This window comes from Natator depressus, chromosome 9, assembly GCF_965152275.1.
Source record: "Natator depressus isolate rNatDep1 chromosome 9, rNatDep2.hap1, whole genome shotgun sequence".
Taxonomy (NCBI): domain Eukaryota; kingdom Metazoa; phylum Chordata; order Testudines; family Cheloniidae; genus Natator; species Natator depressus.
Window position 1 is genome coordinate 96144655 of NC_134242.1, and position 27053 is coordinate 96171707.

The following is a 27053-nucleotide window of genomic DNA, read 5'->3' on the forward strand; positions in this document are numbered from 1 at the left end:
AAAATATTTTGAAAATGAGTTTGTATTCTTGTCCATCATACAAAAAGAGCAGAAGTTGGAAAACAGTTCATTTCAGAATGGACAGCCATATGCATCTTAGCCAAATTTTGGTGTTGACAGCTAACACGCTAACTCCGCATGAATAAATACTTGATGTTAGAACAGAAAAGTATTATACTGAGTGGCAGATAAGACACACTTAAACAATGCACTCAAAAACTACCTTTTCTTTGAATCCAAAATATGCACCAATGAAGGTTAATGGGACAGAAATTCCAAACCACATTGCCAGGATAGCAACCAGTGTGCCAAAGGGGATGGCAGCTGATGATCCCTTCACCCACAGAATAAGATTCATAATGAAGAAATCAGCGAAGACAATACTGGAAAAAAAAAAAAAAAACAATTCTCACTAGCAGCGTAAAATCGGAAGAGAATTAAATATTTTTAGGTGGTTCATAAAGCTAAAGGATTATGAATATTCACTTGTAGTCTATGCAATATTGTTTCACCACTAATACATAAAAAGTGGTAATTATCACTTGCAACAGCTAATTGTCTTTAATCTTTAGAGTCTTTTAGCAATAAGGCCACTTATTTGGAAGACCTTTAATTGGCTATAAACAAACCGAGGGAACATGAAGAGCCACTATCATAAAAAATGATACAATGTTACATGGTGTGTTTAAGCAAACACTCTCTTGACTGTACTGTACTTTGCCAGCCCTTCCTTTCCCATCACTGCTAATTGTCTGGTAATGCTTTTAAATAGCTCTTTTCTAATGAACCTGTTATTCCTTCTGCCAAATTCAGTCATTTGCTGGCAAAACCCACTGTTCAAGATACCACAAACTACATCAGAGCTACCACAGGCTAATCCTAGAAAAAGCTTCTTGTTACAACCAAATCTCTCTTCAGCCATGGGACACAATATAGAAAAAGTGAACAAAAGAAGTGTGCTAGTTCAACAACATTACATCTTTGTACTACTTTAAGAGATTCACAGTTTCAAAGGGAGCTAAGCTACTGAAGCAAGAGTGTGTTATTGCTTCGGTTTAATCAGCATTATACCTTCCATTTTCTCAAAAACATCGATAAAAAGGAAAAACTATTCAGTTTACTAAGCCCTAAAGGCTGGTTTTCTAAGCCTGAAGAAGTCCTCTTCGACAGTCTTCTTGCACTTTTAGTACAGAATTGTGTCACAAAGCAAACAACTTTCTCACCCCATTTTATTCCCCTAAACCCTCCATTTAAAAAAAAAAAACCCAACGTTTTTAAAGACTTCTATTTTGGAAATTAAGATCTAGGTCATGCTCTCCTGCACCCTTTCCATATGCTTTCTGAAAATCCTTTCAACAAATGAGACTGAAACCCAGTTTTAATTATTTGAGAGAAGTGATTAAGATTTCAAACATGTTCCATCCAGTAATAAAGCAATAAAATACATTGCCAGGGAACCTCATCTGGGAAGCTGCATGGATTCCCACCACCCAGGGTACAGGAGAAGATTCAGTCCCAGGAAGGGGCATTGTAAAATGAACCACTCACTGGGACTCATATGCAAGAATTCTTGAAGTAGAATTTACACTAGTCTCAGAGGAAGCTAAACATTCCATTGTAGTGGACAACATCATGCAAAGAGAAAGCAGTGGGCAAGCCATTGCACAAATGGTTCCCAAATATTCCTGTGAGTAGCACCCTATAAATGTGTAATCAAATGCAGTTAAAGGAAACCCTGCATGGTGTATTTTAGACCTTGTCCATGTCAGTAATCCAATCTCTGCTTCTCCCCTTCCAAAGATAAAGGAAAAATACTCTGTATATAAACTCAGTCTACTGAGTATATAACTGCCTTGGGCTGTTTATGACATTATGCGGTTTCACTGAACAAGCACAGCATAATCAAGACATCTGTTCTTATTTTACCATCCCCAATCATTCTGCTTCCTCTATGAAACTGAATATATTCTGGAATTTAAATTATCAGCATGATTTTTTTTCTCCAGATAAATATCCTCTGCACTGTGAAGATATCTAAATGACAGCAGGAAGACTGAAGCACCTTTTGTTTAGGAATAAGATTTCCACATAGAAATACTACAGATTCAGTTGTCACCCAATACATCAGGTTTCATTCGATCCAATTCTAGTTTATTCAAACCAAGCCATGTTTTATTAATTCTATTTTTCATCTGTCTTCATACAAAGATACAGACGTTTTGCTGAAAACAGATCTTGTTAAACTCCATTCTGCAATAGGTTATCCAGAATAAAAATCTGAAGCCAAATTCAAGATATTTACTGAACACAAAATCAGAAAAATTGCTTTAGCTATTCACAATGCCAATAATCTACTATATACATTCTATACATTTATTTTCCACTCTACCACCCACCCAAAAAGCTGTGCCAAGGACTACCTCTAATAGGCAACCTTCTGTCTTAAAGGACCACTTTAAATTACCTCTACGGTTTCCAGTACAATTATATATATCACATTAATTTTAAATTATATTTTTAGGTACATAGACACAAAAACATACCTGAAACCCTAGTTTCCAAATGAAATGTTCCTAAACCCAATTTTAAAAGCTATACATGTAGAGCACCACATTGTTCTTCATGAACTAGTCTCTAGTCCCATCTTTAGCAAGATTATTCACTGTAGTAGCACACAGCTGCTATTTTAGTCATAAAAATAATTTTGTATAGAACACTAATGTCCCTATTACATAGTTTCACCAGAAGAACATTCCAATATATTCAAGATACAAAGAACAAGATAAAGTGTTTGTACCAAATTAGTAAGGAACTAAACTTACAATCTCAGACCTAACCCTACTTCCTGTATACTAAGTACGAATAGTGTGACTGACTACAATTGGGATAGGATCTAGCCCTGATTTATAAAGGTGCTCTTAGCAGAATAGCTTTTCCAAAAAGCCACCATAAGCAGCCATGCATTTACAATGAAATATAGTCCCTACTAATGTTAACGTGAGTATCTAGAAAATACTGAATGCTGTAATCGAAGAGCCGTTGTATTATATCAGGATTAATTGCAGCAGCAACAATACAACTAAGTCAATGGTTCACAAATTTTTCCATCTTAGAACAAAAACAAACATACATTTCAGGCCCCACCTCCATCGTGTTGGGACTACTTATGAAGGAAGGGAGGGGTGGTCATGACCCCCAGGTTGAAAAGCCATGTTCTATATTATGCAATTTGCAAACTCTCCAAATACAGGAGATTTACAAGCTTTTCTTCCCACTCTAAAATGTTCTGTGTAGAAAGGAAAATAAAGTAGGAAAGCAATAAAGGCAACAGCACAGCCCCTGAAAGAGTTCTGTGCTAAGAAATCAGTATTTTTCTTTATTTGTGTTATATACAAGAATACAGGAAAGAACAATTTCATAAGAGTAAGGAACAAAAAGTACTGACCCAGGGCACAACAGAGCTGTCAGCAAAACATTTGTCTTCCACTTTTCACCTCGAAATGCTGAGAAATAAGTAAAAATCATTACTAGAGAGTTTCAAATGTAACACCTCTTATAAATATTTTGCAGTATGACAGCAAGGAGCAGATCTGATATCCGAGACATCGGCTCCAACTTGAATTACATATAATGCCTGGCAATGCTGAATTTAACATGCTGTATCATATGAAATAAGCAATGGTACTTACTCTTATACATTCTAGCAGATACATAACCAGCAGGAGTTCCCAGCAAGACCCACAGTACAACTGCACAGGTCATCAAAGCTCCTCGGTTGGCAGGAGAAAGAAAGCCAAGGCAAGCTAGAACTAAAGATGTGAAAAGAAAGAATAAACCATTTGTCACATTTTATTAGCATATTCTATAGCTCACGCCACAGCACATAGGTTTATCCAGTTCACTGAGACAGCATGTGTGTATGTATACATACGCACACATACCAATTAGTCATAAGTGCACACCACTCTGGGCATAACTGAACTAAATGCTTGTGTATTTTTACCTCATACTCAAAAGGCTAAGATTCCTGTGGCTAAACGGCTTCAAGAGAGGCACATGGTTGAAGTCTCTGCTCCTCCAACTAAACTATGGCATGAGATTTCAGCTTGGAAATCAGCTTTTAAAAGCTTAAAGAATGACGCTTCTGTAAGAGTACATTTATTGCATAGGCAACCATAATAGTTTAATACATGCCATAAGAGTCGTCCAAGAAAAGTAGGCCCAGAGTAGTAAAAAGCAGCGATTTATTTTTTAAAAAGGTAGTTATAAGAACCATGACGATAATAGGACTGGATCTTAAGTAACCGATTTAGAAACTTCGAACTCCAGACAGGTTATCACAGCTCCCACGATGGACAATGCTTATCTTCGGGAACAAGGTAGACCATCTGGAAAATAAGGTCCCCATATTTAAAAAGGAAAAAAAGGGGGCGGTAGTTTGAGTTCTTGAACAAACTGTAAGGGCAACCCCAGATTTGAAAGGCAGTTATTCAATTACAGACTCTGCAATTAGTGGTATGTGAAATTTTTGTATTTGGAAATAGACTCCAAGAACTGTCATGGATTTGGAAGGACCAATTTATGAAGACACAAAAAGGTAAGTTATTATACTTACATTTAAACACATTAGGAACAGAGAAAAGGATGTTGAACTAGAACTCTGAAAAGTAATGCTCTGTGTGAAATGTTAGTCAGCTAGGAATGCAGTGAGTTGGGGTGGACATATTTACATGTTCTGATCGTCTAACAAAGAAAAGCACTGATGAAGTGGAAAGATAAAGTTGCCATTTTCACTGTTAAAAATAATTCACCAAGTTTTTAAACTCTAAAACAGAAGAAGGCCAACAGAATGTTAGAAACCCAGAATTATAATCATATCTTACATTACTGATTTGTTTCACCAACCTGTACAGGAGTACCCTACTCGGGCTGGTCAAAGACTATTGGGATTTTGTTGGTGTGATTCTTTTAAAATTTAAAATATTGAATACAAAAGTTATTCCTCTCCCCATAAGATTTTCATTTCTACTTTTAATGAACAATCAAAAAGGCAGAAAAAATCTTCTACACCACTGTGTAGACTGTATGAAGTCTTATCTTCTAACAGCAAGTTTTCCTTGTTGTTTATTGATAATGGTCTTGGCAGAACAGCTACATAATCAGCCTTCAGGCCACTGGCAGGTCTATGCTCTATGGGAGTCAAAGGCTACAGAACTGATGGTTCCTTGTTCACGCTCAGCACCACACAGGAATCTTTATTAAAATTAAAGCTTAAAAACAAGCCAGAAGGGAAAGCCAACATCTTACAGTATGATGTTAAATATGGCAAGAATATATTTTAGAGGAGGATCAAGGACAAGCATATACTGACCCTTCTGCTTAATGACCTATGCTAAAAGGGAAAACAGGCTATCCCTTCCTTTTCCCCGCATAAGATGTTTATAGATAACGGCAACTATTGAAGGTCAGTCTGAATTTGCTACCATTTTATCTGGACTTCTATCTGTATTTACTGTAGACCAGTTCTCTGGTCTGAAACATTTAATCAAAGAATGTGTTTTTTTGCTTGGCATCAAGATATACAGAAGATAATGTTTTGCTGGTATGTACAATTTAGAACAAATGATTTAATACCAAGTGCTACAAAAATATATAAACGTCAGTATGTTCCAATATTTTACTGTGTAGTAACAAAGGGAGTTGTAAAAGATTTATATGAAACAATGAAGTATAATAATTTGAAGGAGATTACGTTATGGCTGTACCTAGGTGTTTGTGCCAAGCTCAAGTTACATGAGCACTGATTCAGTGCCATTTTATTGGCACATACTCAAGTTCTTATTTCAGAATGACTGTTGACTGTTATATCAAATTTATCAGAAAAAATGTGTTCTGAAAAATATTAGAGCTTTGATTAAACGTCTTTGAACTTACCTTACTGGGTCCAAGTATTATTGGACCATGATGAGTAAGTGTGGACTTCTACGACAGGTTTCAGAGTAACAGCCGTGTTAGTCTGTATTCGCAAAAAGAAAAAGGAGTACTTATGGCACCTTAGAGACTAACCAATTTATTTGAGCATGAGCTTTCGTGAGCTACAGCTTACTTCATCCGATGAAGTCAGTCTTTAAGGTGCCACAAGTACTCCTTCTCTTTTTGTGGACTTCTAGTATATTTTTAACAACTTTTAAAAAGGGGATTTGGACTGGGGCTACTTCACTTCTGTAGCATGTGAATTAGCCCTAATAGAGAGATGCTGTGATAATGATCAAAACACTACTATTTGCAATAGCGTTATTGCAGACATCTGGGTCATTACTATAGGCAAATGTATTTTTCTTTTCTTAAAAGGAAGGATTTGTAACCAATCAAAAGGATAGACAGCGATGCAAGAAATCATTTCATGTTTCTTACAATTACACTAAGGTGTAAGTATGTAATTTTAATAAACCTTATTATACTTACATAGAGTAATAAATGTCATAATGAAAATCTGCGTTCCTTGACCCAAGAAGACGGATAACAGCATTCCCTTCCTTGGAGGTCTAAATACATCTCCATGAACCAACTTCCAACCAAATTCCTCTTGAGCATCTTCCTGCATAATAGCAACATCTTTATTAAATATACATAATTCAGCAATGAATATAAGCAAAATGTGAAACATGCTTTCAAAGTTTGATTAACTTTCAGTTTGGCCCAAAGACAGACTAATTGTATTGATTCATCACTCACTGATTTTACAGTCCCCTCATGGTTTACTGGAAGAAACAGGCAAGATTTATCATGAAAATGCTTGCCTTTGAGAGTGGCAGAGAAACAATGTAATTAGCAAAGATCCTCATAAGGTCAACGTGAATGTAAAGCAAAAGAAAGCATTCCATTTAATTTAACTTGGAATACAGCAATTCACATTGGTTTAAATAATTATGCTTTGAGACAAGCAAAAGAGATATCCGCCTCAGTAACAACAACTAAGTAATGACGGGCTTTTTGCTTTACTTAGTAAGTGCAAATTTGGGCTCCCTCTGCTCCAAATATCTTCCCTGTTAATTCTCAAGTTGAGACCATTGTGTTCTTCATCATGTTGCTGTCATGTTGCTAAATAAACTAATGTAGTCTGAGTCTTAGGGAATATCAATCTGGAGGAACCAAGCAGCAGTCAACTCTGAAAAACTGGGGGTTTCCAACAAACTTGGCCCATGCTAAAATAGCTGTGCCCCATTCAGTCAAAGAGTGCTGCGTTCCCTACACATCATCCAGCCTAACTAATCAGTAAATATTTCCCTGGGGTGTTTGGTACCAAAATTAAACATTCACAGAAAAGAGGTGGGAAGGAAGGGAAACAGAACTGCATGACTGACAACATCTCTTCATTTCCTATGGAACATTTCATCATCTCCCTAGTGTGAGGAGCTTTGTGTCCACCTTGTTGATAAACAATTCTCAAGAGCTGGGGGTATGCTGCAAGTGGGACTTTTTTTAATGTGTTTAGAAAACAGTTTTACAGCAAGCGTTATGTCAGCAGGGAAACAGAAACCATAGATCCAGAGTTAGGTAACAGGGAACATGATTATTAAGGTACAACATGGAGGAAACGCTGCCAAACTCAGTATCATAATAAATTCTCCTCCTGGACAGAAGTCTTCTAGTTACTCCTTTCCCAAAACTACAGTGCACTTTGCTGTGGGAGTCCACATAAATCTGGTTCTCATTTCCAAAAGCAGGAAGCTTCTATTGTCCTTACTAAGCCTTTTTTCATAAACCAGTAAGTAAACAAAGCATTGGTTTAAACGTTGTTGCCTGAAACAAATGCTTATTTTTAATTTACCAAAAAAGAAAACTGAAAAAGAAATGTCCTTTTCCAGGATGGACCTCCTAAATGCATGCCTTCTATGCCAATCCAACAGGGGACAAGGCAAACACTTTCTATTGGCACATTTGGAAAGGTTTAACCAGTGAAAGAACATGAGTTAGATTTTCCATGAGAAATTAGTCAGCAAAAATACTTTCCTTGGAAAACAGAGCAGGTTCTGGTCCCACCACCAACTTTGCTCTGAAAGTTGATGCATTATTTGTGCTGTATGTCTGAAAAAATCAGATCAAGCTGGGCAGCCTGAGTCCTTGTTTGTCTTATGTGAACCAGAGCACTCCCCACTCAATGGAGTTGGATTTTTAGTAAGCCTACTAAGGAGCAAAGGGGTGGGTCTCAGAGCTCAGGCTCGAGCCCAAGCGTCTGCACTGATATTTTGAGCCCCACAAGCCCAAGTCAATTGACCCAGGCGCTGAGACTCACGGTCACAGATTTTTTATTGCAGTGTAGATGTACCCTAAAATACTGTGTTGGACTTAGAGCCACACTGCCTCTGAGAAGGTTCAACTGTTGTTTTCAATACAACTCCACTAAAATGGGAGTTACATCTGCTTATGCCAGAGCTAAACCTGGTCCCACCATCTGGATGAAACAGCAGTTAGACCACTATCGATAAAAATTCTATGTCCGACTGCAAGCTTGGTATTTCAAACCTGTAGAACAAGTAGGTTTGAAATATGCAATGTTTAGGCCTTAAAATGAAGAGGTGTACATCTACAACTGACGATTACTAGAAAACAATTCTCTAAATGACAGTTTTATGTCCATGAACCTCATGCTTTAGATTTAAGATGTAGAAGTAGTCCTTTCTCCATCCAGTGCAGAAACCAAATAAACCTGTTAAAAAAATATTTCATTAAGATTACGACAGGACAGCAGAGAGCACGTTTATTTGTATTTTAAAAAGGAACAAAGTCGTACCAAATTCACTTCAGGTTGATTAAATTTAACCAGCAAGAGAGGCATAATGATTTTGTTTTTTACCATTACAATGGACTCGCAGAAACCTATATATAGTAGTACAGAAATTCTCAGCTTGCCTTTGTAGCCATCACTTGATGCATTACAGGTTTACTTGTTAGTGTCCCTCACAAGACATCCAAGCGTGTGCACAGGCACTCAACATTAAGTTCTTTGAAATATCTGAATAGAACACACACCTCACCTTTGCTTACCCCTGAAGTTTATCCTTCCACATTAAAAGTTTGTCAAATCGAGGTCGGAAACTGAGCCTCTTAATCATATCTGCACCAAATACTCCCTTCTTTGGAGAAGCTGAAATTTTAGTAAGGCCATTTATTACTCTCAAAGAGCTGATATGTCTACACATTACTTATACTGACCTCCTAGACTGCATTCAAAACTGTAGTTAAATAGATTTTTTCTTCCTAAAAAATGAGATCTAAAAACCATAAGAGTTCTACTCACAGAAGAGTCAATCTGGTTATATCTTGCAATATCTTTATGAAGAGTCCTTAGTATGATCATAGCCACCATGCCAGATAAGAAGAGAACAATTACGAGGGAATTCATTATGCTGTAGATAAAGAAAAATTCAAAGTTTCTATCCACTTTTTCAGACTTCAGCATATGCACTACAATAGTCATAAGATGTGCACATCTGAAGTCTGAAGCACATTTTTGGATATCAAGTTTGTGTGTAAGTAGTTCTGTCGGGTACTTTAAATTTTAATGTTTTCCTACACAGAAAAAACTATAATAGGACATACTACTATAACACAAAACTAGGAAAGCCCCTGCAAAGCCATTCTGCTGAAGAGCAGAGAATACTAGAGAATCTCAACCCAACTGGTTTTTGCCAAATGGATTTTATATATATGAAATACAATCAAATCTATGTAATTCCATTAAACAAATTAGTTACATATTAAATATCAGATTTCATGTACAACATGTATTGCTTTTTTAGCATTTATGTACAGCACACATTTTCCTCTTTACTGTACAAATTATACATTAATTCATAAACAATAGATCTTTTGGTACATTCTCTTGCATAAAAAACCTCACTATCTTTCGTATTTAACAGCAGTAGCTAATATTAAAAACAAAACTTATACAGATAACCTCTATTTGGTAATCAGAGCAAGCCAGATGGTAATGGTAAGAAAACCGATGGGCAGTAACCTTCCAAAAGCTCTGCAGAACAAGATGATAAAGCAACCTCCATGTTTTTACTTTGCTTTTGGATACTAATGGCACATTCCTTTGGTGACATGCAATACTTTAGCTGCTCCCAAGAGATCCAAGACTGATAAAAGTTGCTTTATGTATTGAAACAAGGAAGTTCATTTGCTTGGAAACTAATGGACTTAATTTTACATGTAAGAGTTACATATCCTGAAAACTGAAGGATAAAGATCTTTGTGCTTCACTGCAAGATTTATTCACTCCATAAATTAAAAATTTTACCTAAACCACTGAATGTTGGTATGTGGCATAGACTCCAAAATGTAGTCCCATCTGGAAGCCCACTTGATATCATTTTCCTATAAACAAGGTGAAACAAAATGATTAAACAAAAAAAATGACTGTGGGGGAGTAAAGGTTTTGATGCCACTTCCTAAAGTTAGTGAGTATGCATAATCTACTTGACTCCAATCTTCATTTTATATACAGTCTTTTCCCTGCCTTATACTCTTTCATCTCTTCTTCTGACTGCTTTATTTTATGACTTTGTCCTTCTCTGTAACTTACTTTATAATGTCCATTGCCTGGAATTTTTGAATTATGTGTAATGTTTTTGGGCACAGTTTATATTGATCAGTGTTCTTCAGAGTAAAACTGTACAACATAAGATTGAACTCACCTCTTCATGTCAGTTCATCAAGCTATTCTGTGAACGGTTTCAGAGTAACAGCCGTGTTAGTCTGTATTCGTAAAAAGAAAAAAGAAAAGGAGTACTTGTGGCACCTTAGAGACTAACCAATTTATTTGAGCATGAGCTTTCGTGAGCTACAGCTCACTTCATCGGATGCATCCGATGAAGTGAGCTGTAGCTCACGAAAGCTCATGCTCAAATAAACTGGTTAGTCTCTAAGGTGCCACAAGTACTCCTTTTCTTTTTTCTATTCTGTGAAGTTACCATCCCACAATTTGGTAAATGGATCATGATTCACTGGATCAGATTTTCAGAAAACGATGTGCAATTTACTATTTTGGCATCCAGTTGAACTTTTGTATGCGCTGTATGCAAACAGCAAGTGCACAAATGTGTATATTTTTGCACATGCACAGGTCTGAAAGCCCGACCCTTCAAAATGGGTCAAGATGTCAGTCTATCATGGCCTCACTACCAAAAGTCAGCTGCTGTAGAACAGAGAGCAGATTTCTGTCTCTTCAGTGTGCAGACTGCAAAATCAGACTGATAAAACAGTGGCCAAACTAAAACAATGCAGGTGCGATAACAAATCATAAAGCTATTACTATTTAAGATATGGGCTTAGTTTACTTAGTTTTAGAAGTAAATGTCCTGGATCCATAAAACAGCCACTACTGACTTTACTGGTTTATTAATTTTATATTTTAAATAAATAATTGCATTTTTTCCTTAGAAAAATGCATTCTGACTATATCTAAAGTAAAGTTTAAAGGCAGCAAACTGCAGAGAGTCAATTTTAAGTGTACCTGATATTTAAGATGTAAATAGTGACATCTGCTGGAAATACCTAAACTAGCAGGAATTATCGACTCTTGCTGAAAAAACAAGTGTCCCAAATGCATAATGCATTTTGTAAATTACTGAACAACATTGACATGATAAATTGCAATTTATCCTCAAGATTTAAACATATGTTAATAGACAGGAGGTTCATCCATGTAGTAAAATTGGCAAGTCTAAGGAGGACTGGATAGCTCAAGGGAAAAGTGCAAGGCTCTATATTCTATAACCTCAAGGTAGGCTCAAGTTAACTTCAGATGGGTGGATAGTGAAAGCTATTATCGTATGACAGCTGTATGGCTGTCTTCGCAAAAATGAACGAGTGCTCTCAGTCCAATTCCTAGTAGACAGGTGTCTTACATCACAAAAACAAACCATAATTGCCACTTTTTAAGGTAGGCTGAACAGGGGTACCAATTTTTGAAGCAACAGGGAAACTGAACTATCCTCACACCCATAAGAGGTTACTTTTCAGATTAGGGTAAAAAACACATTCACAAGTACGATTTACTACTTACTGCCTGTGATGTATTAGGTGAAATAAGGACTGTTTTCAAAGCCACTAATCCAGTAGTTAATTTAGTGCTTGCAAGTGTCTGGGTAAAATTATAACGAAGACACTTTCAAATCAGATGGACAGCAACTCAGTTGACAAGAACTAAAAAAAATATGCTCACTATAAACTCATTCATTAAAATAGGTAAATTATAAAATCAAAAATGTCTCTAAGAAAGTTTATCTATAAATATATTCTCTCCAATATGAGGGTTGCTTAAATTAGCAATCCACTGTGAACAGTGACTATGTAGAAGAGTTACATGAACCAATAGCTCTGTTCCCTGTGTTTAGAGCCAGATCTGCAAACTTTAATGCCAAATCTAAGTTTTACTTAATTTTACTGCTGTTAACACTGAAGACCAATGAAGCTACAGAAGAGTGATCTGGATTTCATTTCCTTTTTAACCATCAGAAAGACAGGTAAAGTTCCACTTGCAGATTAGAATTTGAGGACAGCTGGATTGCTCTGTTGTAACTGAAAGCATAATTTAACCTGTAATATTTTCATTACTGGTGACACATGATCACAGAAAAACCCTGCGTGGCTTTCAAACTCAGAGCTGGTAGTTAAAGCCCTCTTTTTACTTGTAAACAGAGAAATTTGCTTCTAGAAGTCATTTTTCACAGTGCTCTCCTACTGCATTCTGAACTTTGGGACTGGATGTTTCATATTTTTACCTACAAAACTGCTTACATTCCCAAGTTGTTCCTCAGACACATTAATATTCATAAAACTGTATTAAAACAGTGAAAACATTTATACTGAATAAATACATAACTGCCAGAAAGAACCTGGATCCAAACAATTTAGGAGATTTGTTACTAAAACATTAATAATACTTACTTCAAATTTCACAGAATAAGTGTAGATCAAATCCAGTTTGTTTGTGAATTTACCAGGAATCTCCATAGGGGGACCTCCACAATTTAAATTGTTTTTATCTGTATGTTTGTAGCTAGCAAGACAGAAATTTTAAATAAGATTCATACCTGCTGTATTGGGTAGAGAACTTCTTCAAAATTATTATCTACTTTTTTTGTATCTTTTCCCACCAGTCTTACAATTTCTTTATTGAGAAAAGGCCTTCCTGTTCCCACCATCAAAATGGACTTCACCTCTGAACATGTGAAGAGTTTGGTTTGAGGTTTTAGAACAGGGGTGGGCAAACTTTTTGGCCTGAGGGCCACATCAGGGTATGGAAATTGTATGGCGGGCCATGAATGCTCACAAAATTGGGTACGGGTACAGGAGTGGATAAGGGCTCTGGCTGGGGGGTGAGGACTCTGGGGTGGGGCCAGAAATGAGGAGTTCAGTGTGCGGGAGGGGGCTCTAGGCTAGGGGTTGGGGTTCTGGGGGGGAGGTGATGTTTCCGGCTGGGGGTGCGGGCTCTGGGGTGGGGCTGGGACCAAGGGCTCCGGAGAACAGGAGGGGGCTCCGGACTGGGGGTTGGGGTACAGGGGAGGGGTGTAAGTGCTCCGGCTGTGGGCTCTGGGGTGGGGCCTGAGCTGAGGGGTTTGAAGTGCAGGAGGGCGTTCCGGGCTGGGACCAATGGGTCTGGAGGGCAGGAGGAGTATCAGAGACGGGGCAGGCTGTTGGGCCACGGGGCTGAGGGATCTGGCTGGAAGTGCAGGCTCTGGGGTAGGGCTGGGGATGAGGGGTTTGGAGTACAAGAGGGGGCTCTGGGTTGGGATCAAGGGGTTCGGAGGGCAGGAGGGGGGAGCTGAGGGCTGGATCAAAAAGGTCTGACAGGCCGGATGTGGCCCACAGGCCATAGTTTGCCCACCCCTGCTTTAGAAAGTTAGAGCAAACATGGTTCAGCCATTTCTGATTATGCGGATAATAGGAAAATACATCTCCCCATCATTCAACATTCTTGCATAGCCCTGTAGCCAAAACTGACATGAAGAGAAAGCTGAAATACAATGAAGGCATTGAATAGTGGCTTTTGAGTGTTAATGAGTCAGTTTTATTACCACTAAACATAAGAATGGCCATAAAGGATCAGACCAGTGGTCTATCTAGTCCACTATCCTGTCTTCCAATAATGGCCAATGCCAGAAGCTTCAAAGGAAAAGAACAGAACAGGGAAATCATCAAGTGATACACCCACCCCCTATCATCCAGTCCCAGAATCTGGCAGTCGGAGGCCTAGGGACACCCAAGGCGTAGGGTTGCATCCCTGACCATCTTGGATAATAGCCATTGATGGACCTATCCTCCATGAACTTATTTAAATTCTTTTTTGACCCAGTTACAGTTTTAGCCTTAACCAATGGGTTCCACAGAGTGACTGTATGTCATATGAAGAATACTTCCTTTTGTTTTAAACCTGCTGACTATTAATGTAATTAGATGACCCTCTGGGTTCGTGTGTTCTGTGAAGGGGTAAATAACACTTACCTATTCACTTTCTCCACACCATTCATTTTTACTTTCAAAAAGTAAAGTCAGGAAGATACATCAATGTATTCAAAGATTTACAATAGTCAACAGAGCACAGACATTTCTTCAGAAAAACTGAAATTGTTTTATTTCAACTGTAATTTCTAGTTTCGCTACCCATGGTTGAAGACACTGAAGCATATTAAAATGGTGTGTACTAGTAATTACCTTTTTGGATCCAGTCTTGCCATTACCAGTCTTGCTCCAGGCCAGCTTTCATCTTTCCCGCTATGGTACATGATTGTAATGTCAACATGGTTGAAGAGGTAGAAGGTGTCCCTCTTGTGAAACTGAGACTGCAAAATATTACATGTTTGAAAAACATTTCCAGTGGAGAGGTCATACTGTAGTCAAAGATCCAAGTACTCCAAAATAAAAGAATACTGGGGTCTGGGGGGGAGACACAGAAGGGGTGGAGGAATGAGCAGTATTTTGTATATTCTCAAAATAGACATTAGAAAGATAACAAACCTACAAAAAGCAAAGAAAATAACAGTAATGAATAAACTTTGCATTCCACAAGGTTTAAAACAGTCTACATCAGTCTTGCAAGGTCATCATAAGACACTCCAGTCTAGATTTAAAAGTCTACTCCCTCTGTTATCTCCATGTAACCCACACTAACTGTAGCTCTTTGTCCCCCCTCTAATGGCTACAGCAGAGGTCCCCCAAACTGTGGGGTATGCCCCCTGGGGGCATGGAGGAACCTGGGGGGGGGGCGTACAGTGGGGCCCAGGCCAGCCCCCATGGGGGATGGGGAGGGAACACCACCCAGCCCCTTCCGCCGCCCCCAGCTCTGCTCCAGTCCCTGGCTCCCAGCCCCACCCCTGGCCCAACTCCAGCCTTGGCGCAGCTCCACACCTGGCCGCGGACCCGGCTGTCGGTCCCCACTGCAGCGACACTGCAACTCCATTCCCACCCCCAGCCTCAGCCCCTGGCCATGGCTCCGTCCCCAGTCCCACTCCTTGCCCCAGACCTACCCCCAGCTGTGACCCTAGCCTCAGCCCCCTTACTCCTGTCCGAGTCATCCTCCCACCACAAGCCACAGTCCTGCTCCTGGCCACGGTGGGATGCAGATAGGGAGGGGGCAGTGACCCCCAAAAGTTTGGGGACCACTGGGCTAGAGCATAGAGATGTGAGTACTATCTCTAACCTAACATGTGGTTCTTCAGCTGAATAGTCTATTACTCCTGGGGGAATTCTGCATCACTATGCTTGTGCAGAATTCATGGCCCCTGCAGATTTCTTTGCTTCCCCACAGAAAAATGACTTCTGACAGGAAAGCAAAGGGAACCTGCAAAAGCGGTCATGCACCCCCTCCCTGGCAGGGCAGGCAGGTTGGTTTGGGTACCCAGAGCAGCCAGTAGAGACATAAATCACCACCGGGGGGACCTAGGTAGTCATGCGCGTGTGAGAGAGACAGACAGACACATTCTGCCCCTCTCGTTCGCCACTGCAGCACGCTTGGCGTGGAGGGGCAGGACTTTGGTCTGTTTCTGAAAAGGCAGACATGGGACAGGCTCTGTTCCCTCAGACAGAGCAAAATGTAGTAGCCTGCCTGCTTAGTTAATTGTTCCCATTGTTCTGAGTGAATTCCCCCAGGAGTATAAAACAGTTGTAAAAATTTTAAGGCTCCTTTACCCTGCTAGAGTGATGTAAGGGAGCCTTATCATAAAGGACAACTTGGCCTTATAAATGCTTAGTGACTAAATGCTTTAGTGATTAGAACTGGTCTAAATTTTTGGACTGAAAAAATTTCCTATCATAATGTGTTCCATGAACTGTTTACTACTGACCTTTCTGGAGATGCTCAGTAGCCAGTATAAATTGTGAGTTTGAGTCCCCAGCCCTCACTTGCTCTTCAGTTGCCTATCATGTAATACTGAGCATATGGCTGCATATATTTGTTGACTAATAACTAGAAGTAAAGGGTCCATACTAGCTACATTACTATTAGACAAAGGGGGTTTGGTGATTTCCTCCAATGCTCCCCACTCCCATTCTCCATCCATTGTATTGTAGTTTAAATAAATTACTAAAATATTTTAGATCTATTATTCAATTTCCTCAGATGACCGATCCAGAGGTGATGTTAAATTTACACTAGCAAACTTTCTGATCATTAATCACGACTGGTGCATTTCCACTGGCAATAGCCATGATGGAAGCTGCAGTGCATATCAAAACACCTAATTCTGTAGCCATAATTAGCCACTGGTAATAACAATGCAGCGACTTTTTTTAAAACCCCATACTGAGTCCCCTCTATTCTATAGCTTCCATCATTGCAGCTCCAGGAGCAATCACAATAAATCACAACAATGAAGTTTACTATGTAGACAAAGCCTAACATAACTAAGTCTGATTGAACTTTCCTTTCTGCCCCCATTCCACATTTTTTCCCCAAAAGAGGTTTGTTTGCTAATAGCTTGTCCCAGAAAGTGTTAGTGAAACTAACAGTTAGCCTCAGTTTCAAAACGCCTTCAAAAACACTTCCATCTCACTCCAACCCACTTCCCCAGCATTTCAATTATTCTTAGTAATGTGCCCTGCACCCAGAAACATTACCTGAATTTTCCAGTAAAAATGCCCTCTTCCTCTCATACTTTGCTGCAGATTAATCTGTCATTGTTCTGAAAGCACTCAGATCAGTATTCTTCCAGGATTCCAACAAAAGTAACATTGGGGAGTTCTAGTGTTGAAATATCTTATCCTCTAAGATCCAGTGACTCTGGAGTCTTTTCCTTCCCCAGTGATCAAAATCCTTGCATTATTGGCATAGTGCTAGTTTTCGAACATTTTGCTACAACTCTCCAGTAACTATGTATTTAGTCACTGGTTTGTTTTCTTTGGCATTTTGTGCAGTTTAAGTATTCTAAATTAAGGGCTTTGGAGGCACTGAAAAATTAGATGTGCAGTAGCCCTGTTGGCATATTCTATTATCCCTCTTTAAATTTTTTTTTAAAAAAGGGGGGGGCGCATGCATTAACTGCTTCTAAATTTAGGTCAGATGGAATATGTATTTTGGTGTGTTTTTAAAATATGCTGGAATGATGCATAGCATTCTACCACCTTTGCAATTTAAACTTATAGGCATAACTACTGTGTTCTTCTTTGCCCATATGACAGTTAGTTCTCTGGCACAATGCCATATAAATATATTTAATCCATTCATCTATACACAGACATTACCAGGCTATGACATCCACTGCTGCAGAAGCACTGTACAGCAGAGCTAGTACTTTATCCAAAAATGTACACGTTATAAATAGGCTAGTATTACATACTGATCTCTCTGGGAAAATCATGTGGTACTTGTGTATCAAAACCCAGAGAAGTTTAAGCTTTGGAGTTTTCAACTTGAAATCTTTGATTCAGTCAATATGCATTTACCAGCCAATTATTAGATCTATTACTGTACATATTTAATCCATAAAATATTGTTCTATTGATGTATTCACGTATGAACCCTGTTATTATAACAGCATTAAGTGACATCAAGTTTACAATATTCCCCTACACTACCCCTGGAGGAATACCGCACCACTGCACGGGCGCAGAATTCATGTCATCCACAGACTGTTTTGCTTCCCTGCAGAAAAATGACTTTGAGAGGAAGTAAAGGGAAGCCGCAAGAGCAGTTTCTCGCCCCCTGCCCCCAGCAGCCGGCACAGACGTAAATCAGCCTGTGGGTGGGGGGGGACTATGCATGCGTGTGGGGGACATGTCAATCACTACTGGGGGGGGGGGGGGCGCAGCAGGCCTAGGCGTGCATGCATGCGAGCAAATGAGAGAGAGAGAGACAGACACACACACAGTCCTTCTAGCTCGCTATTGTGACATGCCCAGCATGGAGGGCCAGGGCTTCGGGATGTTTGGAGGTAAGTGTGAGGCAGGCTTTGTCCCCTCGTGCAGAGCATAATGTACTCCTGGGGGAATTCTGCATGACTGTGCATGTGCATAATTAATGAATCACGCATATTTTTATTTTTTTTGCGCAGAAAAAAAGCTTCTGCTAGAATGTTGCTGCAGTTCCATATTTTGCAGACCAGAGGTCGCTGTGGCGCCAGAACAGAGCAGCAGCTCCCAGACAGCTAGGGAAGAGAAAGAACATGCAGAGCCTTCCTAGCAGCAGGCCCAGTCAGGAGAGAAGGGCTATTGGGGGGGGGGAGGGGGATGACGACACGGGACAGAGAGTGGGGTTGCTGGGGGGTCAGACAGGGGCTCATAAGGGCTAGTGGGGGAGGACATACTGGGGCAGGGGCTGAATGGGAATGGAGGCACAGGGCCACAGATAGGAGGGAGGTGCAGGGCCATGTGAGCAGAGGGGAAGGCGGTGCCGAGCTACAGCAGGAAGTGGGTGGCTGAGTGCGGGCACAGACACACGGGGAGGGGATGCAGGCCACATACAGACAGGGGAACGGCTGAGTGGGGGAACAGACACATGGGGATGGGAGGGAGGGGCAGGACTGGATGGTGGGAGTGGGTGTCTGAGTGGGGATGTAGGGACCCATGTGGACAGCGGGTGCAGGACACATGGCAGTGCAGGGACACATGGGGACAGGGCAGATGTGCCTGATTGAATGGGAGAGGCTAGGGGTCAGCCAAGGTCTGCATGGGGAAAGCTCCCTAACAGTCCCTCCCCGCCCCATAAAAAAAACAAAAAAACCCAAAACAAAACAGAAAACCCACTGTTCTGTACTTTTCCCACCCATACCCAACAACCCTCCAAGTTCAAACCCAGGCTCCTTCCGAGCAATTACTTCCCTCTTCCTCAGCTCCTCCATTACCCCTGAATCCCCCAATCCTTTGCACTGCTTCTGATGGGTGCGGGAAATACAGCTGTGTATTGTAGTTTAAATGAATTATTACTCAGAGTTCTGTATTAATATGCCTAGTAAGGAATTTGTCAAAAAAACATTTTCTGAATCTTTTCTATGAATCATTACAGACATACTTGTTGACAGGTATTTTGAAATAAATTACAAAAAATAATTTTGATGTGATTATATGGTGTTATTTTGACAAATAAAATATGCAGAATTTTAAAATATTGTGCGCAGAATTTTTAATTTTTTGTTGCATACTTTATTTTTGGGGGACAGAATTCCCCCAGGAGTAATAATGTAGCAGCCTGCTTGCTAAGTTGTTTCCATTGCTGTTAGTGAATTGTTCCCATTCTTAGTGAATCTCCCCAGAAGCATAAAACAAGTGTAAAAGTTTTAAAGCTCCTTTACCCTGCCAGAGTGGTGTAAAGGAGACATTGTAAATGACAGTGTAGCCTTATAAATGCTTATGGTGCTTCAATTATTAGAACTGGTCTAAATTTTCAGACAAACTTTTTCCAGTCAAAATGTGTTCCATGAACTGTTTACTACTGACCTTTCTGGAGATAGTCAGTAGCCAATATAAACTGTGAGTTTGATACCCCAGCCCTCACTTACTCTTTAGTGGCCTATGATGTAATACTGAGCATATGGCTACATATATTTGTTGACTAATAACTAGAAATAAAGGATCAAACCTAGCTACATTATTATTATTAATAGACAAAGGGGGTTTGGGGATTTTCTCCAATGCTTCCCACTCCCATTCTCCATCCATTGTATGGTAGTTTAAATAAATTCCCAGAATTTTAAAATATTGTGTGCAGAATTTAATTTTTTGGTGTTGAATTCCACCAGGAGTACTAAACACACTTGCTGCTAACAATTATTTTCTCCATCAAAGCAGGGTTTGACAAGTCTTTCCACAATTCTGAATAAACTACGTATATTTAACTGCCATTTTTGAGTGTTACACATTTGTCAACAAACACATCAGTACCTGTTTCTTGGTGTTTTCTAGAAGGTTTCATTCCTAGTAAGATCTTGCAATAAGCTGCATGCAGCATGAGCCCCATTAAAGTCAGTGGGGTTCTGCATGAATGCAGGGATTTGCCTGCATGGAGCAGGATCTGGGCTCAGGTTTCAAAGCACTACTGCTTCTGAGTTAGGGAAGTGGCAGAGGAGATATGGCATTGACTTTGTCAGAAGAGAGAATGTTTTTCCACCCTTACGGAACTTGAAAATCTGCACAGATTTTGCCCAAACTTGATTAAAAATTCCCCTCAGCCAGAGCCTAAACATGAAGTTTCGTCCGAAAATTTCAGAAAGTTTAAACCCATGCTATACCAGGAATTTATGTATGAAGGTATTTTGCACCCTTAACTATAGCGTTTACTACAAGCTGCAGCAGACAATCACATCATGTATATAAATGAGGAACGTTTGATTACATATAGGTGTGCTTACCTTTGTCAATGGACATACTGTAGATCTTATTTAACTATATTTGTGTTTTGTATATCAAGCCTGTTTCACACTCTGTAAGCACACAGTTATTTATTAAAAACAAAAAAACATGACAAAGACTTATGAGGACATGACCCAAACACTACAGCTTTGTAGCTAGACCCATATCTGGCCATATTAAAGAAATAAGCTCTCACCACTTACATCAAGAACGCAAGCATCTTTAACTCTGCCATCTGTAGTAATAAAACATCCTATTGGAAATCCCGGATTACAGTACTTGTGTTCATCTTCCACTTGATAACACCATGTTACAGGCATATTATCAATAATCCTAGGCAAAGAAATTTTAAACAGGCAACTCCTTAGTAAGAAATATTATCTAATTATTCCGTTATTTTTAAGTTATATTTCATATGCAAATATGAAACAGGATTTTAGTTAGGTCTCAAAGAATAATATGTTACAGGACAATTACTGGAGAGAAGAAAGATGAAAAAGTGTCACCTCTCAGAACAACTCATTACATTATGCTAATTTTCATTTTGCTGTTCACAGTTCAAAACAGGATATGTCTGAACTCACCAGTGATGTTGATAATTCAACTGCATTCCTTTCTTCAAAAAAGCCAGTTTATTTTTGTCATCACTTTTTTCTGGGTCATATGATTTTGTACAAGCTATCTTGCAGGTTTCCGCTTTGTTAAACGTAAACTGTTACCAAAACACACACACACAGAGCAATTTTAAAATTTTGCTCCTAAAGTACCTTTTTAAAAAGCCATTATTTTTCAATCAAAGTCTATTTTTAATCTAGATCCTAGCCGATCCCACTAAAAAGAATTCTTGAAGCCAAAGTTTGTTTCATATCAGTAGTTTCAACTCAGTTTGAGAACCAATGCTTATGTACAACCTATGCAAAATATTTCATCTGTACACTCCTAAAAGCACATAAATCTCTACAACAATTAGAATACTCCAAGTAAACAACTATTTGAAATGTTAACCATAAGGTTTTTAAAAATAATCCACCTTGCAAATTGATAAAGTATTGCACCAGTAAAGAGAGCAATCACATTAGCTTTGCTTAGCACAGTGCATCATGCAATTACCCATGTTGCCAACAATGCCCCTTTTGTATACTATGGTTTAATTTCAGCTGCTATAGAGCATGACGACAAACCATGAGGCAATGCTGGCAAATTTCAGCAGCACAGCAGACATTTCCTGCTGAAGTGCACTTTGCCATTAAGGAAGTGTTTTCACACATTTATATTTCTAATCTGGTTTTACAGTGTGGTTAGAATTTATAGTTGTGTTAGTTAACACGTTACAACACAATTAAAAATCCTAGGATATACAAGCCCTAAGAGTGAGAGAAAGTTACTTCTCACAAGTATTCTGAATGGCTTGTGGGCCATTTTTAATATTGCCACATCACACCAATAGCTCTACCAAATTGTGTGTGTAAGGGTAACTATACTGAGGACCAAACTAACCTCCATAATAGGTTGCCCAAAATTTTGCACATGTGTACTTGAATAATCTCTGTAATATATACAGTTAAATACTCTTGGAAAAAATGTGTTAGCAGGTTAGGATGGAATTCTTAATTCCCATGCACTAAGTTAACAATGACCAAGATACTGATTTATAGTGATAGTACAAAATCCTTAGTTATCATCTCCTTGCTTTCTATCATCGGATTATTATTGAAGGAGAGATTTTTTTTAAGACTGTAATTATCAAGTGTAACCAGAATAACTTTGGATGGCTAGAATAACCTTATATGGTGATGATGCTATTCTTTCTCCAAACAGGATTTGTCCAAGATTTTCGGAAGGTCTTTTTTCTATCTCATCTTGACAGAAGTCAAAACTGAAAAAAATTAGAGTCTTTAATATTAATACATTTTAGGCTGAAATTTACAGTTTCAAAATAAATCAATTTGTTAAGCTATGTCCTTGATACAGGAGTTTTCATGAGGTTTTTTTTTTTTTTAAACCAACAATCCTTAATATACCATTGAAAGTCTGACTCCAAATGCAGACAGATTAGGTACAATTCACTGCACAAAGTAACTTTTTTAATCAGTCACCAACGCACTCCATAGTTCAAGCAATATTGTTTAAAATATATACTGTAAGATTGTAGTCAAAGTTCCATTTTCAAACTGCAATTTAAGTAAGATAAGTTTCAGGCTAAAAGTAGTAAGAAAATCATACAAAGCACTATTCATGTTCCTTCCATGACATAATGCCAAATGAAGAACGATTTAAAAAAAAAAAAAAAAAAGAAGATTCCTTACAGATGGAAAATAATTAACATGGCAAGTGTGTATATTCTATAGAGGGACAAATCTGATGGCTTTTATCCCAGTATGCAAAAAAGATCCATTCACCTGTCCAGAAGTTCTACTTTACTTGAAACAGCTGACGGTAGGGAAATATAACTATTCACGATCTCTGTGGGTACATCTATGTTATAAAAACACACTTGAAACTAGTGAATAAGAAGCTTTTCCTAACCAGTGTGTGAGCCGAGGCCATCAATTTCTACAGCATTTAATGCAACACCTGTACTGTCGTCTTACTGAGCCAGCCTCCAGTATCTCTGCAGCTATTCATTGCTTTTCCAAGGAAGAGCATAGTAAAGTTTACAAGAGTACCACTTGTTATTCCCCAGTGCGTTCAGCAGTAAAATTTAAGAATCGCACAAATTTCTCACTTCTACTTGGCAAAGCTACAAGCAAAGGCAGGCAGTGACATTCTTGAGAGAAAAGGACCAAAAAATACCCCCAAAAAACTAAAAACAGAGGCTGGGGGGCGTAAGAGTAATGAAAGTAAAGAATGCCTCCTTCCTCTTCACAGCAACCAGGAGGCACTGGGAGAAAAGAGACAGAAACCTCTGGTCTTACAGCAGATAGCTGATAAATTTGAAATTCACCCCACCATCTAATAGATGTCTACACAGAACTCCAAAGCAGGACCCAAGGACAAAACCCCAATAGAAAACCCAGCAACTTCCCCTCTTTCCCAATAGTATAGGGATTGAATAACTTAGCAGGACATAGCTAGTGAACCCTTATAACTGATAACCCTACCAATTGTCATCTTTCATACCTATCTGAGTAGTAGGCTTATTCCTCCAGCTAGCAAGTGTCTGACAGTCCTTTCAACATATTGTATCAAGTTACAAATCACATTACTTTAGTTTATACAAAAATAAAGGCGAGGATAGAAAACATACTTTCAAACACTCTAGAATCGTACTATAATGTACTTACGCATCATATTCATAAGGTAGAACTGATTCTACTGAGTCCAGTCTATTCACAAAGAGCTCAATTTTTGACTAAAAGAATGAAAAAGTATGTAAGTAACATACAGTGTAATACAAGAAAAGGCAACAGGGCTTTTACCCATGTGAGAAGTATCTTAAACTAGTTAAACCCATTCCAAGTTTAGAAAGACTCATTTTTTTATCCTTTACATTTTGCTGTGCAGTGCTAGGAAGACTTACATTAAAGGCCTTGACTAGACTAAAAATCTTTGCACCTGTTTTCCAGTAGTAGCATAATAGCTAGCACTAGTCACTTGTGTAAACACCAGTGCAGACAAAACTCAGGTTTTAAAAAACAGTGGTTAAAAACTCTCTAGCTCTAGCTACATTAGCACTTACCAGGCTGCTAGCATAGCCCAGCCGCACCACTGACTGAAAGACAGGTATCAGGTTTTCTAGTAGACTGCCCACTTTGCAGAACTGAGCAGGAAGTTCTCACATTTTTATGGCACCACATCACAAAAGAAACTGACAATTTTTCAGCACCATATGGTCTCTAATGACAGCAGAAACCAGCATGTTGTTTGAAGGGCTCAATGGCAGTAAGACACAACATCATAATGCACAAGCAGTCTTGCCCCTCCGCCAAGTTTCCATAGGTGACAAGTTTGAAGCAAGAGGATTTCTGGGCACCTAACAAATGGTTAGAAACATTTTAAAAAAAAGTTTATCATGCACACAAATGTGTGATAACACCTGGTTTTAAAGTGTTCCCAGAAACTCAGACTAATCGTCCACCTAGCCCACTATCCTGTCTTCCACAGTGGCCAATGCCAAAGCCTTAAAAGGGAATGAACAGAACAGTGCAATTATCAAGTGATCCATCTCCTGCGGCCCAGTCCCAGCTTCTGGCAGTTTGAGGCTTAGAGCATGGTGTGCATCCCTGATCATCTTGGATAATAGCCATGAACCTATCTAATTTATTTTGAACCCAGTTATAATTTTGGTATTCACAATATAGCCTGGCAATGAGTTCCTCAGGCTGACTGTGTGTTGGGTAAACAAGTACATCCTTTATTTTGTTTTAAACCTGCTACCTATAAATTTCGGTGGGTGACCCCTGGTTCTTCTGTTCCATGAAGGGGTAAATAACACTTCCTTATTCACTTTTGTTACACCATTCATGATTTTATAGACTTCTATCATATTCCCCCTTAGTCATCAAAGCTGAACAGTCCCAGTCTTTCTAATCTCTCCTCATACGGAAGCTGTTACATGCTCAATCTTTTTTGTCGCCCTTCTCTGTACCTTTTCCAATTTTAATATATCTTTTTTGAGATGGGGTGACCAGAACTGCATGCAGTGTTCAAAGTGTGGGCATACCATGGATTTATAAAATGTCCTGATAATATTTTCTGTCTTATTACCTAGCCTTTCTCTAATGATTCCTAACATTGTTAGCTCTTTTTGACTACTGCTGCACATTGATTAGATATTTTCAGAGAACTATCCACACGAACTTCAAGATCTTTTTCCTGCATGATAACAGCTAATTTAGCCCTCATGGTGTTCTACGTACAGTATGCTATTCAAAGAAAAGCTGCATTGTATGACAGATCCACTGTTCCTCTGAGAAGCAGCTTGCTCTCACTTAGCACCTGGCCAGGGCTGACAGGCAGGTTCAACACCTTATCCGCACCAGAGATGCTAAAAGCCATGGGATGTATCCCCGTCCTAAAAACCTCACCACAAGAAAGAGAGAACTGGGTGTGAAAGGGGTGGGGCTCTCTCCTCCCACCACAGCCACTTGCTGCCCCATGAAGGGACTGCCCCAAAGATCCCTAAATTTGACCACTGAGAAAGGGTCATCACCCCCCTCCCTTATGTGCCCTACTCCATTCCCAGCTGGGCACCCCCTACAGCCCTCCCACCCACACATACCCCAGCCACAGGGCCCTACTTTACAGTCACCAAGAAGCCCCTACAAATCCTCTCATCCCATCCACACAGGACCCTGCTCCGCACCCAACGACGCGCCCCCTACAAACCACCCCCCCCAATATGGGCCCTACTCCGCACCCAGCCGGGGGCCGCCCTACAAGAGCCCCCCTGCCCCCCAGCCCTTCGCAGGGTGCCTCAAGCCAGGAGCCCCACCCGCAGGGCTCCCCAGCGTCCCCTGACAAGCGATGCCCACCCCCAGCAGCGCCGAGCCCAGGAGCCCGGCCCAGCCTGGCAGCCGCGGGCGCCCACGCAGGGCTCCCCGCGGGCCGCTCTCACCTGGCAGCTCTCGCTCTCCTTGGCGGGCTCGCAGAAGCTGACGGGAGCCAAGCCGGGCAGGTAGAAGGCGGCGCAGAGAGGAGCCGAGCAGCCCAGCAGCAGGATCCCGGCAGCCAGCAGCCTCATCGTCCCGCCTGCGGGGAAGGGAGGAAAGCCCGAGGCGGGACCCGACGAAGCTGCACCCAGCTCCAGCGCAGGGGCCGAGCTCAGCGCCTGGCCGGGCGGCGTCACAATCGCGCTACCCGGCGCCTGCGCGCCTCGGCCTCCTGCCACGGCACCAGATGATGAGGCCCCGGGCGCCATCTTGAATGCGGGCAGGGTAATCCGTGGGGGCGACCCCGTGCCTCAGGCGAGAAGAAGGAACAATGGCCCCGCCCACCCGTTATGACGTCAAGCGCCTCCTCAGGTGGTTGCCTGATACCTTCCTCTAAGCTGGGGGGGAAGGGGAGGTGAATGCCAAAGGCAATGGCTGTGGGCTCTGTCCATGTCCCCATTCGCTTCCCTTCCACCCCCCAGCCCAAAGAATAGCCTCAACAGGGTCCTTGCATCCCCAGTGCACCTTCCTCTCTCACCTCTGCCCTCACATCCCCAGAGACTCCTACAGCACCATCTCCTCATTTCTGGGCTCACAATCCCATGGCCCTAG

The 27053-nt window shown here is 40.2% G+C and overlaps 1 protein-coding gene across 1 annotated transcript in view; it reads right to left on the minus strand.

The window, feature by feature from the left end:
• Positions 1–26750, minus strand: part of LOC141993250 (transmembrane 9 superfamily member 2-like) — a 41616-nt gene extending 14866 nt beyond the window's left edge. The window contains exons 1-13 of the mRNA XM_074962695.1: positions 26408–26750; positions 24135–24202; positions 22633–22726; positions 21435–21562; positions 21054–21183; positions 14725–14852; positions 12958–13069; positions 10307–10383; positions 9302–9410; positions 6466–6598; positions 3690–3809; positions 3446–3503; positions 224–383 (exon numbers count right to left, since the gene is read on the minus strand). Of these exons, the coding sequence (XP_074818796.1) occupies positions 224–383; positions 3446–3503; positions 3690–3809; positions 6466–6598; positions 9302–9410; positions 10307–10383; positions 12958–13069; positions 14725–14852; positions 21054–21183; positions 21435–21562; positions 22633–22726; positions 24135–24202; positions 26408–26710 (1620 nt within the window). The 5' untranslated portion in view covers positions 26711–26750. The remainder of the gene's footprint in view (positions 1–223; positions 384–3445; positions 3504–3689; positions 3810–6465; positions 6599–9301; positions 9411–10306; positions 10384–12957; positions 13070–14724; positions 14853–21053; positions 21184–21434; positions 21563–22632; positions 22727–24134; positions 24203–26407) is intronic.
• Between the last annotated feature and the right edge of the window lie 303 nt (positions 26751–27053).